General features: G+C 41.0%; 1 protein-coding gene across 3 annotated transcripts in view; it reads right to left on the minus strand.

Moving 5' to 3' along the window:
• Positions 1-13,499, minus strand: part of LOC106604820 (regulator of microtubule dynamics protein 2) — a 94,167-nt gene that overhangs the window by 26,360 nt on the left and 54,308 nt on the right. For all 3 annotated transcript variants that reach the window (XM_014199876.2, XM_014199869.2, XM_045719478.1), the window contains exon 5: positions 11,638-11,698. In XM_014199876.2, the coding sequence (XP_014055351.2) occupies positions 11,638-11,698 (61 nt within the window). The remainder of the gene's footprint in view (positions 1-11,637; positions 11,699-13,499) is intronic.

The following is a 13,499-nucleotide window of genomic DNA, read 5'->3' on the forward strand; positions in this document are numbered from 1 at the left end:
GATTGACACATTGAAAAAAGTTACATTTTCTGTGTTTTCTGACAGCTGGCTTTAGGCTGTTTTGTTTCGTTTTGATTAGGGGCAGTTCGGTAGCGGAATTAACAATTCTTGCTCTGACATGCGCTGTCAACTGTGGGACCTGATACAGACAGGTGTGTGTCTTTCCAAATCACGTCCAATCAATTGAATTTACAATAGGTGGACTCCAATCACGTTGTAGAAACATCTCAAGGATGATCAATGGAGACAGGATGCACCTGAGCTCAATTTCGAGTGTAAGAGCAAAGGGTCTGAATACGTATGTAAATAAGGTGTCTGTTTTAAATATATTTGCATTTCTAAAAACGTGTTTTTTTCGTTTTGTCATCAAGGGTCATTGTGTGTAGATAATGAAGATTATTTTATTTAATCCATTTTAGAATAAGGCTGTAACATTACAAAATGTAGAACAAGTCAAGCACTGCGAAAAGCTGCTGGCAAACGGAGGAAAGTGCAGTTTGAATGAATGCTTACGAGCCTGCTGCTGCTTACCACCGCTCAGTCAGACTGCTCTATCAAATATCAAATCAGACTTAATTATAATAAACATACAGATATACAAGCCTGAGGTCATTGATATGGTCAAATCCGGAAACTATCATTTAGAAAACAAAACGTTTATTCTTTCAGTGAAATACGGAACCGTTCCGTATTTTATCGAAAGGGTGGCAACCCAAAGTCTAAATATTGCTGTTACATTACACAACCTTCAATGTTATGTCATAATTATGTACAATTCTGGCAAATTAATTACGGTCTTTGTTAGGAAGAAATTATCTTCACACAGTTCGCAACGAGCCAGGCAACCCAAACTGCTGCATATACCCTGACTCTGCTTACACTGAACGCAAGAGAAGTGACAACTTCAGGCACCGCATTGATTATATGCAATGCAGCACAAGCTAGTTAAACTAGTAATATCAACAAACAAGTGTAGTTAACTAGTGATTATGTTAAGATTGATTGTTTTTTATAAGATAAGTTTAATGCTAGCTAGCAACTTACCATGGCTCCTTGCTGTCTGCACTCACGTAACAGGTGGTCAGCCTGCCACGCAGTCTCCTCATGGATTGTAATATAAACCGGCCATAATGGTCGTCCAAAAATGGTGTTTACCGATTGTTATGAAAACCTGAAATCAGCCCTAATTAAAATCAGCCATTCCGATTAATCGGTCGACCTCTAGTGGAAATTACAAGATTGTTATAATACTGTTATTGCGTTAAATGGTTGTTTTACGCAACATAATAAGGGGTTGTTAGAACGTTCATCTGTGTGTGTTCTACTGAGGATGGGCCTCTGGATGATACTGTATTCCAGAGCATGAGTTAATGTTTCTGTTCTACAGGGTACCAGGGAGAGATGACCCCAGACCAGACCTTGGTCTCTACACAGAGAACTGTTTTTACAGCAGATACTGTCTGCTGTGAATTATAAGTATCTTTCATACAAATCTTAACCTTGTGACCCATTCCATACATCTGTTGTTCGTCATGTAGACTGAAGGGGGTGTATCTTGGCTATAAAATACCTTTGTTTCTTTGTCTCAGGGCTCTCAACGAATCATCTAAGGGTGATTCATCGACCAGCCATCATTATCGTAGAGCACTCAATCGATTCACTTTATATGTGTGTGTTGTATTGAACTGCTCCCTTATAAGTGAATAAAGATTTAGTTTAAGTATAACTCTGGCTTGTGTGATAAGTTTGTCTCTCCTCATTTGATAGTAAAGAAATTAACCACCACACGTTCACCTTTATAATCTGTGATTGTTCGGAGTCCGTGCCACAAACGTCTCAGGTCTGAGCTGTTGAATTTTGACTCCACTTTGTCCCTGTACTGTCGTTTTGCCTCTGTCTTACGGAGGTCATGGCTAGTCTACTTGTACACATCCATGTTCCCAGTCACCTTGTCATGGTTAAATGCGATGGTTCACACGTTCAGTTTTTGGGGCCAAAATAAAAATCCCTTGCAGGACTCTTGCCACCTTTTATGATCGTATGTACTGCACTTAATTTTATGTAGGCCTACTTTTAATGTAAGATGTCCTTGAGTGCCCTGAAAAGGCAAATAAAATGTTTTATTGTTACTATTATAATATGACTAACTGCTATACATCTAGAGTGAAGTCAGGGGAGGGAAGAAAAACAGATTAGCATTCCAGAGGTGCGTACTAATCAGGGCACTATTCAGATCAAACATCTCACAGGAGAGGGCTGCGACAGAGGAACGGATTGCTCAATATTAGCCGCAGCGAATTTTTCCCGTCTCTCAGTGGTTGGGCCCAGTTAAGTATTCAGCACGTAGCCGTTCTGGCAGAGCTTCAAGAGAAGTATGTGGATCTGGGAGGTACCAGTTCAAACGGAAAAGCTGCTCATGATTGACCAAGCACATAATGCTGATGGCTCACCGCACCACTCTGAGGAATCTGGATTTCCCCCTGTGGAGGAACATGATGGGCAATTTTCATTTAGGTTGGGAGAGATCGGGAATGTTGCTTAGAGCATGTTGCGAATTACCAACAAAATTGAAGGTCTGATCCCTATACAGTGAATGCAAAAGTATTCAGACCCCTTGGATTTCTTCACATTTTATTGTGTTACAGTGGGATTAAATTTGTATTTACATTTTTGCGTCAATAATCTACACCGGTGGTTCCGAAACTTATTATAGTCCCATACCCCTACAAACATTCAACCTCCAGCTGCGTACCCCCTCAAGCACCAGGGTCAGCACACGCTAAATTTTTTTGCCATCATTGTAAGCCTGCCACACACACACTATACATTTATTAAACATAAGAATGAGTGTGAGTTTTGTCAGAACCTGGCTCATGGGAAGTGACAAGGAGCACTTATAGGACCAGTGCACAAATAATAATCTAATAATGAATAATTTTGCTCTTTACTTAACCACCGGGCACTGATGTTGGGCAATTAGGCGTTCCAATTCATCCCAATGGTGATTGATGGGGTTGAGGTCAGGGCTCTGAGCAGGCCAGTCACGTTCCACACCGACCTCGACAAACCATCTCTGTATGGACCTCGCTCTGTGCACGGGGGCATTGTCATGCTGAAACTGGAAAGGGCCTTCCCCAAACTCTTGCAAAAGTTGGAAGCACCGAATCGTCTAGAATGTCATTGTATGCTGTAGCGTTAAGATTTCCCTTCACTGGAACTAAGGGGCCTAGCCCAAACCATAAAAAACAGCCCCAGACCATTATTCTTCCTCCACCAAACTTTACAGTTGGCACTATGCATTTGGACAGGTAGCGTTCTCCTGGCGTTTTACTGCCAATGTTTGTCTATGGAGATTGCATGGCGGTGTGCTCGATTTTATACACCTGTCAGTCAACGGCGTGGCTGAAATAGACGAATCAACTAATTTGAAGGGGTTTCTACATACTTTTATATATACACACACACACAGTACATTCGGAAAGTATTCAGACCCCTTCCCCTTTTCCACATTTTGTTAAGTTAAAGCCTTACTATAAATGGATTACATTTTAAACAATTAATCAATCTACACACAATACCCTATAATGACAAAGCAATTTTTTTTTGTTGAAATGTTAACAAAAAAACCCACATACCTTATTTACATAAATATTCTGAGCCATTGAGCTCAGTTGCATCCTGTTTCCATTGATCATCTTTGAGATGCTTCTACAAATTCATTGGAATCCACCTGTCATAAATTAAATTGATTGGACATGATTTGGAAAGGCACACACCTGTCTATATAAAAGGTCCCACAGTTGACAGTGCATGTCAGAGCAAAAACCAAGCCATGAGGTCGAAGGAATTGTCTGTAGATCTCCGAGACAGGATTGTGTCGAGGCTCAGATCTGGGGAAGGGTACCAAAAAACAGCATTGAAGGTCCCCAAGAACACAGTGGCCTCCATCATTCTTAAATGAAAGGAGTTTGGAACCACCAAGACTCTTCCTAGACCCGGCCAAACTGAGCAATCGGGGAGAAGGGCCTTGGTCAGGGAGGTGACCAAGAACCCAATGGCCACTCTGACAGAGCTCGAGAGTTCCTCTGTGGAGATGGGAGAACCTTCCAGAAGGATCACCATCACTGCAGCATGCCACCAAACAGGCTTTTATGGTAGAATGGCCAGATTGTAGCCACTCCTCAGTAAAAGGCACATGACAGCCCACTTGGAGTTGGCCAAAAGCCACCTAAACGACTCTCAGAGCATGAGAAACAAGATTCTCTGGTCTGATGAAACCAAGATTGAACTCGATGGCCTGACTGCCAAGCATCATGTCTGGAGGAAACCTGGCACTATCCCTATGGTGAAGCATGGTGGTGGCAGAATCATGCTGTGGGGATGCTTTTCAACGGCAGGGACTGGGAGACAAGTCAGGATCGAGGCAAAGATTAACAGAGCAAAGTACAGAGAGATCCTTGATGAAAATCTGCACCAGAACGCTCAGGACCTCAGACTTTGGCAAAGGTTCACCTTCCAACAGGACAATGACCCTAAGCACACAGCAAAGACAACGCAAAACTGGCTTCGGGACAAGTCTCTGAATGTCCTTGAGTGGCCCAGCCAGAGCCCGGACTTAAACCTGATCGAATATCTCTGGAGAGACCTGAAAATAGCTGTGCCGCAATGCTCCCCAACCAACCTGACAGAGCTGGAGAGGATCTGCAGAAAAGAACGGGAGAAACTCCCCAAATACAGGGGTGCCACGCTTGAAGCGTCATACCCAAGAAGACTCGAGGCTGTTATTGCTGCCAAAGGCGCTTCAACAAAGTACTGAGTAATATCATGTCTAGGAGCTCTACGGACAATTCCTTCGACCTCATGGCTTTGTTTTTGCTCTGACATGCACTGTCAAATGTGGGACCTTATATAGACAGGTGTGCTCCTTTCCAAATCATGTCCAATCAATTGAATTTACCATCTCAATGATGATCAATGGAAACAGGATGCACCTGAGCTCAATTTCGAGTCTCATAGCAAAGAGTCTGAACACTTAAAGGTAAAAAATAAGGTATTTTTTGTATTTGTAATACATTTGCAAAAATTTCTAAAAACCTGTTTTCGCTTCGTCATTATGGGGTATTGTGTGTAGATTGAGGAGGAAATGTATTTTACTTAATCTATTTTAGAATAAGGCTGTAACGTAAAATGTGAAAAAGGGGAAGGGGTCTGAATACTTTGAACGCACTATGTAGGTTTACATTATTGTAGTCTGGCTCTAATCACAGTGGATACAATGTAAATGTGATCTATACAAGCCCTGTTTTTACGAAACCTGTTCTGCTCATCTTCAAGTAAACCTGACATTTCCAAATACTGAGACCTCTGTAATTTAATGGAACCTGTGGATCATTCTTTGATGACTTTGGGATTGGTTTAATGATAGATATGTACCAAGTTGAAGGGATGACACCATTTTCAAAACAGCTCCTACATTCCTGTTGCTTTTGTTGTTTTTGCTTTATCAACAGCATTCTGGAATGAGTTTGAGGTCTATCGAGCCCTATTCATCTCAATTTTCAACCCATTCTTTAAGTTGGGTCATTTCATCAAACACAGATGGTATATTGGTGCCTGAAAATAGGTTAGCAAAAACATTTCCCAGTTATCTAATACACAATTCTTCTTATGTTCGAGTTCATTCAGACGCACAAATATCATACCTCCAAGACATGTTAACCTCTCACCATTACAATAACAGAGGTTAGCATTTTTGGGGGTTATGATATTTGTGTGTCTAACTTTCTCACTCATCATTATTCACAATTCATTCAGGATTATCCGTAATCATGGTAGCATCCACATTCATGTAGAAGTGTTTAAAAACATATTTGTATTTATAATAAGAGTGACTCCAAAAGGGACAGTACATTATTTAACATGAATTTCTATTGGGCATAAAATAAATTGGAAATAATCCCAAAAAACAGCAAATGCATCCAACAAATATGTAGAGTCACAAGCTTGATATAGTCATTGCATGCTATGAATATGGGACCAAATTCTACACTTTTGACTACTTTAATACACAAGTGAATTTGTCCCAATACTTTTGGACCCCTAAAACGCGGGGACTATGTACAAAAAGTGTAGTAATTTCTAAACGGTTCACCCCTAAAATTAAAGCTGGCAGTCTGCACTTTAACCTGTCATTGTATAATTTCAAATCCAAAGTGCTGGAGTAGAGCCAAAACAACAAATGTGTCACTGTCCCAATACTTTGAGCTCACTGTATGCCTTCACATTTTGTGTTACAGCCTGAATTCAAAATTGATTAACTAGATATTTTTGTCTCACCCATCGACACACAATACCCCATAACGACAAAGTGAAAACATGTTAAGAAACTTTTGTAAATTTATTGAAAATGAAATACAGAAATATCTAATTTACATAAGTATTCACACTCCTGAGTCAATACATGTTAGAATCACCTTTGGCAGCGATTACAGCTGTAAGTCTTTCTGGATAAGTCTATTAGCTTTGCACACCTGGATTGTACAATATTTGCACATTATTCTTTAAATTCTTCAAGCCCTGTCAAGTTGGTTGTTGATTATTGCTAAACAGCCATTTTCAAGTATTGCCATAGACTTTCAAGCCGATTTAAGTCAAAACTGTAACTAGGCCACTCAGAAACATTGAATGTCATCTTGGTAAACAACTCCAGTGTAAATTTGGTCTTGTGTTTTAGATAATTGTCCTGCTGAAAGGTGTCTGTGTCTCCAAGTGTCTGTTGGAAAGCAGACTGAACCAGGTTTCTTTCTAGGATTTTGTGCTTAGCTCTATTCCATGTATTTTTATCCCCCCCAAAATCCCTAGTTCTTGCCAATGACAAGCATACCAATAACATGATGAAGCCACCCCCATGCTTGAACATATTAAGAGTGGTACTCAGTGATGTTTGCCCCAAACATAACGCTTTGTATTCAGGACATGAAGTTAATTTCTTCGACACATTTTGCAGTTTACTATTGTGCCTTATTGCAAACAGGATGGATGTTTTGGAATATTTGTATTTTGTACAGGCTTTCTTCATTTCACTCTGTCATTTAGGTTAGTATTATGGAGTTACTACAATGTTGATCCATCCTCAGTTGTCTCCTATCACAGCCATCAAACTAACTGTTTTAAAGTCACCATTGGCCTCATGGTGAAATCTCTGAGCGGTTTCCTTCCTCTGAGGCAACTGAGTTAGGATGGAAGCCTGTATTTTTGATTGACTGGGTTATTGCTACACCATCCAAAGTGTAATTAAATCAATTTAAAATTCAGGCTGTAACAACAAAAATGTGGAAAAAGTCAAGTGGTGTGAATACCTTCTGAAGGTACTGTTGGTTATCATCAAGTTTAGTTCACACAAGTCAGACAATCTCCTGCCATGGCCTTGTGTGCTTTGGCAGCATAATGAGGACACACACAAACTTAAATCAAATCAATACGTAGTACCTGAGAATTTTCCTGAGTGGTTCCTTTTGAATCAGTAGAGTGATGATAGGCCTTGTCCTATTTTACCTGGCAGGGATTGCAAGGCACTCTAAAACTAGATGCTTGTAAGGACAACATTCCTGCCACACACTGCAGCCCAAGAAGGCATGTGTCACTGTTCTAGGGACAGCTGCAGGGCTACTCTGTCACTCACCCAAAACCAGAGGCTTCTGAACCTCTGTCATGGGCAAGTCCTATTGCAAGTTTCAGGCCTTGTACTAACTAAAGAGATTAATTGGATATAAATTCATCCACGACTGATTCACACATCAGTTGAGTGGGTCGGAAATAGTATCGCCCGAGTCCTAGGTGTGTGCCGTTCAAAGGGTGGTTCTGATCACAGTTCTATTCCTTCGTGCTACTGTACATGACCATCTCTTACCATACCAGGACTAGTTCTGTTTCAATCTGTTTTCTTCCATTTGGTGCCTAACAAACACAACCTTGAATCTGGGATAAATCTCCAGGGACACACAGCTGTTAAAGAGAGAGGAAAGCCTTCCATAAATCTATAGCTGTGACCGACAAAAATACATCTTGGTCGACCGAAAGTCGTCAGTTCTTTCGAACAATGGATTGGTCAAAATTTTTCCATATATAGACACACCCTACGTGTTTTAATAAAATCAACTACATATGCATTGAGCTTGTCTGATGATTTAAGTGCACTCTTTGATGAAATAAGACACACATTACTCAAGAGGGAGATACAGTGGCTTGCGAAAGTATTCACCCCCCTTGGAATTTGTCCTATTTTGTTGCCTTACAACTGGGAATTAAAATTGATATTTGGGGGGTTTGTATCATTTGATTTACACAACATGCCTACCACTTTGACGATGCAAAATAGATTTTTTTTTATTGTGAAACAAGCAAGAATTAAGACCAAAAAAAAAAGAATACTTGAGCGTGCATAACTATTCACCCCCCCAAAGTCAATACTTTGTAGAACCACCTTATGCAGCAATTACAGCTGCAAGTCTCTTAGGGTATGTCTCCATAAGCTTGGCACATCTAGCCACTGGGATTTTTTGCCCATTCTTCAAGGCAAAACTGCTCCAGCTCCTTCAAGTTGGATGGGTTCCGCTGGTGTACAGCAATCTAAGTCATACCACAGATTCTCAATTGGATTGAGGTCTGGGCTTTGACTAGGCCATTCCAAGACATTTAAATGTTTCCCCTTAAACCACTCGAGTGTTGCTTTAGCAGTATGCTTAGGGTCATTGTCCTGCTGGAAGGTGAACCTCCGTCCCAGTCTTAAATCTCTGGAAGACTGAAACAGGTTTCCCTCAAGAATTTCCCTGTATTTAGCACCATTCCTTCAACTCTGACCAGTCCCTACCGATCCGCACAGCATGATGCTGCCACCACCATGCTTCACTGTGGGGATGGTGTTCTTGGGGTGATGAGAGGAGTTGGGTTTGTGCCAGACATAGCGTTTTTCTTGATGGCCAAAAAGCAATATTTTTGTTTCATTTGACCAGAGAACCTTCTTTCATATGTTTGGGGAGTCTCCCACATGCCTTTTGGCGAACACCAAACGGGTTTGGTTATTTTTTTCTTTAAGTATTGGCTTTTTTTCTGGACACTCTTCTATAAAACCCAGCTCTGTGGAGCGTACGGCTTAAAGTGATCCAATGTACAGATACTCTAATCTCCGCTGTGGAGCTTTGCAGCTCCTTCAGGGTTATCTTTGGTCTCTTTGTTGACTCTGATTAATGCTCTCCTTGCCTGGTCTGTGGGTTTTTGTGGGCGGCCCTCACTTGGCAGGTTTGTTGTGGTGCCATATTCTTTACATTTTTTAATAATGTAATGGTGCTCCGTGGGATGTTCAAAGTTTCTGATATTTTTTTATAACCCAACCCTGATCTGTACTTCTCCACAATTTTGTCCCTGACCTGTTTGGAGAGCTCCTTGCTCTTCATGGTGCTGCTTGCTTGGTGGTGTCCCTTGTTTAGTGGTGTTGCAAACCTGGGGCCTTTCAGAACAGGTGTATTATACTGAGATCATGTGACAGATCGTGTGCAATCTAACTAATTATGTGACTTCTGAAGGTAATTGGTTGCACCAAATCTTATTTAGGGGCTTCATAGCAAAGGGGGTGAATACATATGCACGCACCACTTTTCCATTTAAAAAAAAAAAACATTATTGGAAAAAAAAAGTATTTTTAATTTCACTTCACCAATTTGGACTATTTTGTATATGTCCATTACATGAAATCCAAATAAAAATCCATTCAAATTACAGGTTGTAATGCAACAAATTAGGAAAAAAACTCAAAGGGGGATGAATACATTTGCAAGGCACTGTAGAGATCAAGATAACCAGAAGAAAAAAAAAACGTAACCTAACCCAACTATTCTCCTCCCGCTCCTACTGGCTTTCGCAGATTTTGCCATTACTCTCCTGAAGTTGCTGGTTATAGGTTGCACAAGGAGTCGGCAACCTTTCTCATGTGGAATGCCAATTTATCTTACTATTTCTACCAATCTGAGTGCCAGTTAGGGTTTTCATATGCACCTTTTCGTGGAACAGATTCATTCATCATGTGGTTAATAAATGTTTTATCCAAATCTAAATGAAAATGACAAACCTAAAAAGTAACTTCTATTGCCATTACCAACTATGTAAAAATGGCCTATAAAGCCAACAAATAAAACAATTGCAGCCTGCAAGTAGAATAAAAAAATTATAAAATAATATCCTAGAAATCACATTGGCTATTTTTTCTTTTATTTAACTAGGCAAGTCAGTTAAGAACAAAGTCATATTTACAATAACGACCTACCCCAGCTAAACCCGGACGGCGCTGGGCCAATTGTGCACCGCCCTATGGCTATGCATGGCCTGTATGCAACTTGAAACATTGTATCAACTATTAACTTGGGTCTGGCCCGAAGCTGTGCTAGCAAACTTGCAACATTGTATAAAATATTCTGGCCCTCAGAGTTTCCAGCACCAGTGAGCTCCTGGACAGACACAGCTGTGGGCTATTTGAGCAAGGGATAAGAAGTAATCATTTTATGATGTTTCCACTGGATAAGAGCATGACATTTTTTGAGTGGTTATCTTAAAGGAGAGAGCTGGAAAGATTTTTCAAATACATTGAGGAACTATTGTTATTCTCAGTTGATGTAAAAACAGAGTTTGATTGCTTGCTGTTTGTGGTGAAAAAAGAAGCTCCACAGCTTATTAGTGGTGGTGCGTTAAGCCAATCAGAAATACTATTAGATCCACAAATGGGCACATTTATATGCCTACATTTGCGCGTAGGCCAAGTAGCCTGTAGGCCATATGTCAATGTGGGCATCCTTACTCAACATTGACAGGAGCGCTCCAAAAGACAATGACTAAATTGACAAAACTCGTAAATGGAACTAAATAAACTAAAACGTGTTTCTCACAAGTGTAGCATAGGTTGTGGCTCTGCAAACAACGTGTTCACTCCAAAAATTATTATGGTAAAAGACTGGAATAAATAATAATATATTGAATGCAATTTTAACCTTAACCCTAAACACCCTAGAAATAGCATTTGACCCTGTGGGGACTAACAAAAAGCCAGAAAATTTGTAATTCTTTTTGTTTGTTTACTAATCTTCTGGGGACTCCAAAGTCCCCACAAGTATAGTCACACACACACACACACACACACACACACACACACACACACACACACACACACACACACACACACACACACACACACACACCTCAAGTAGGTTTTAACACTAGCCTCTGTTTACCTAGTTCACTTCAATGTGCTTGTACATGTCTGGAAATGTGGGTGTGTGCATAGTGCACACTACACAGCCAATGAGGTCATAGATGGTTGTTGGAGGAAGTGAGTGACTCACTTTCAGGGCTGAGTCAAATGTACTCATGCTAACAACATTGAGGCTAAAATATATGCAATCAATGGAGTGGACATGCAAGGAGAGGTAAGAACATTCACTCTTTGGGATTTGAGTGGATAAATTGACATAGTACCAAGCCATAAGTTACATAACTTTAGGGTTACAAACTAATTGAGTTTCCCATCTAGGATTGGAACATAGGTTTAAGATGATGTACGTGTAGTGTATGGCTAGAGTGAAAAAGACTCACCACTGATGACTTTCGGCACACATAGGGTTCAGCTTTACGGCTTCCTCGCCAACTTTCTTCCCTGAAGGGAGAGAAAAAGGACATGAATAAAGCTACTGCAGGAAAACACGACCTCAGTATACACAATACCGGAAGCACATGTTTGTTCACGTCATATACAGTATATACAAATGTATTAGGCATATATACAGTGTCTTCGGGAAAGTATTCAGACTTTTTACACATTTTGTTACGTCACAGCATTATTCTAAAATTGATAAAATTGTCCGTAGAGCTCCGAGACAGGATTTTACTCAGTACTTTGTTGAAGCGCCTTTGGCAGCAATAACAGCCTCGAGTCTTCTTGGGTATGACGCTTCAAGCGTGGCACCCCTGTATTTGGGGAGTTTCTCCCATTCTTCTCTGTAGATCCTCTCAAGCTCGGTCAGGTTGGAAGGGGAGCATTGCTGCACAGCTATTTTCAGGTCTCTCCAGAGATGTTCGATCGTGTTCAAGTCCGGCCTCTGGCTGGGCCACTCAAGGACATTCAGAGACTTGTCCCGAAGCCACTCCTGTGTTGTCTTGGCTGTGTGCTTAGGGTCATTGTCCTGTTGGAAGGTGAACCTTTGCCAAAGTCTGAGGTCCTGAGCGCTCTGGATAAGGTTTTCATCAAGTACCTCTGTACTTTGCTCCGTTCATCTTTGCCTCGATCCTGACTTGTCTCACAGTCCATGCCACTGAAAAACATCTCCACAGCATGATGCTGCCACCACCATGCTTCACCGTAGGGATGGTGCCAGGTTCCTCCAGACGTGACGCTTGGCACTCAGGACAAAGAGTTTAATCTAAGTTTCATCAGACCAGAGAATCTTGTTTCTCATGGTCTGAGAGTCTTTAGGTGCCTTTTGGCAAACTCCAAGCAGGTTGTCATGTGTCTTTTACTGAGGAGAGGCTTCCATCTGGCCACTTTACCGTAAAGGCCTGATTGGTGGAGTGCTGCAGAGACGGGAGAACATTCCAGAAGGACAACATCTCCACAGAGGAAATCTGTACCTGTGACCATCGGGTTCTTGGTCACCTCCCTGACCAAGGCCCTTCCCCTCCGATTGCTCAGTTTGGCCGGGCGGCTAGCTCCAAGAAGAGTCTTGGTGGTTCCAGACTTCTTCTATTTAAGAATGATGGAGGCCACTGTGTTCTTGGGGACCTTCAATGCCCCAGCTTTTTTGTTGTTGTTGGGTGTCCTTCCCCAGATCTGTGCTTCGACACAATCCTGTCTCGGAGCTCTACGGACAATTCCTGTGACCTCACGGCTTGGTTTTTGCTCTGACATGCAGTCAACTGTGGCACATTATATAGACAGGTGTGTGCCTTTCCAAATCATGTCCAATCAATTGAATTTACCACCGGTGGACTCCAAATCAAGTTGTAGAAACATCTTAAGGACGATCAATGGAAACAGGATGTACCTGACCTCAATTTCGAGTCTCTTATCAGGGTCTGAATACTTATGTAAATAAGGTGTGTTTATTTTTTACATTTCTGAAAACCTGTTTTTGCCTTGTCATTATGGGGTATTGTGTGTAGATTGAGTAGTAAAAATGTGTATTTAACCCAATTAAGGCTTTAACGTAACAAAATGTGGAAAAAGTAAAAAAGGTCTGAATAATTTCCCAAATGCACTGTATGAGCGCAGGAAAAAAAGATAATGTTGTAGGCAGCATAGAGAAGAACCGATAATTGATTGCATGGCGCAAGAACGAATGCAATTAATTTATTATTGAATGTTAGAGAAATCTTTGTTGAACCAAAACAAGCACACAGCCTTTGCTCAAGGAACTCGAACACAAATCATTTGGGTTGCTGCAGTTTGCGAATGATATTGT

Source organism: Salmo salar, chromosome ssa01 (genome assembly GCF_905237065.1).
Source record: "Salmo salar chromosome ssa01, Ssal_v3.1, whole genome shotgun sequence".
Taxonomy (NCBI): Eukaryota; Metazoa; Chordata; class Actinopteri; order Salmoniformes; family Salmonidae; genus Salmo; species Salmo salar.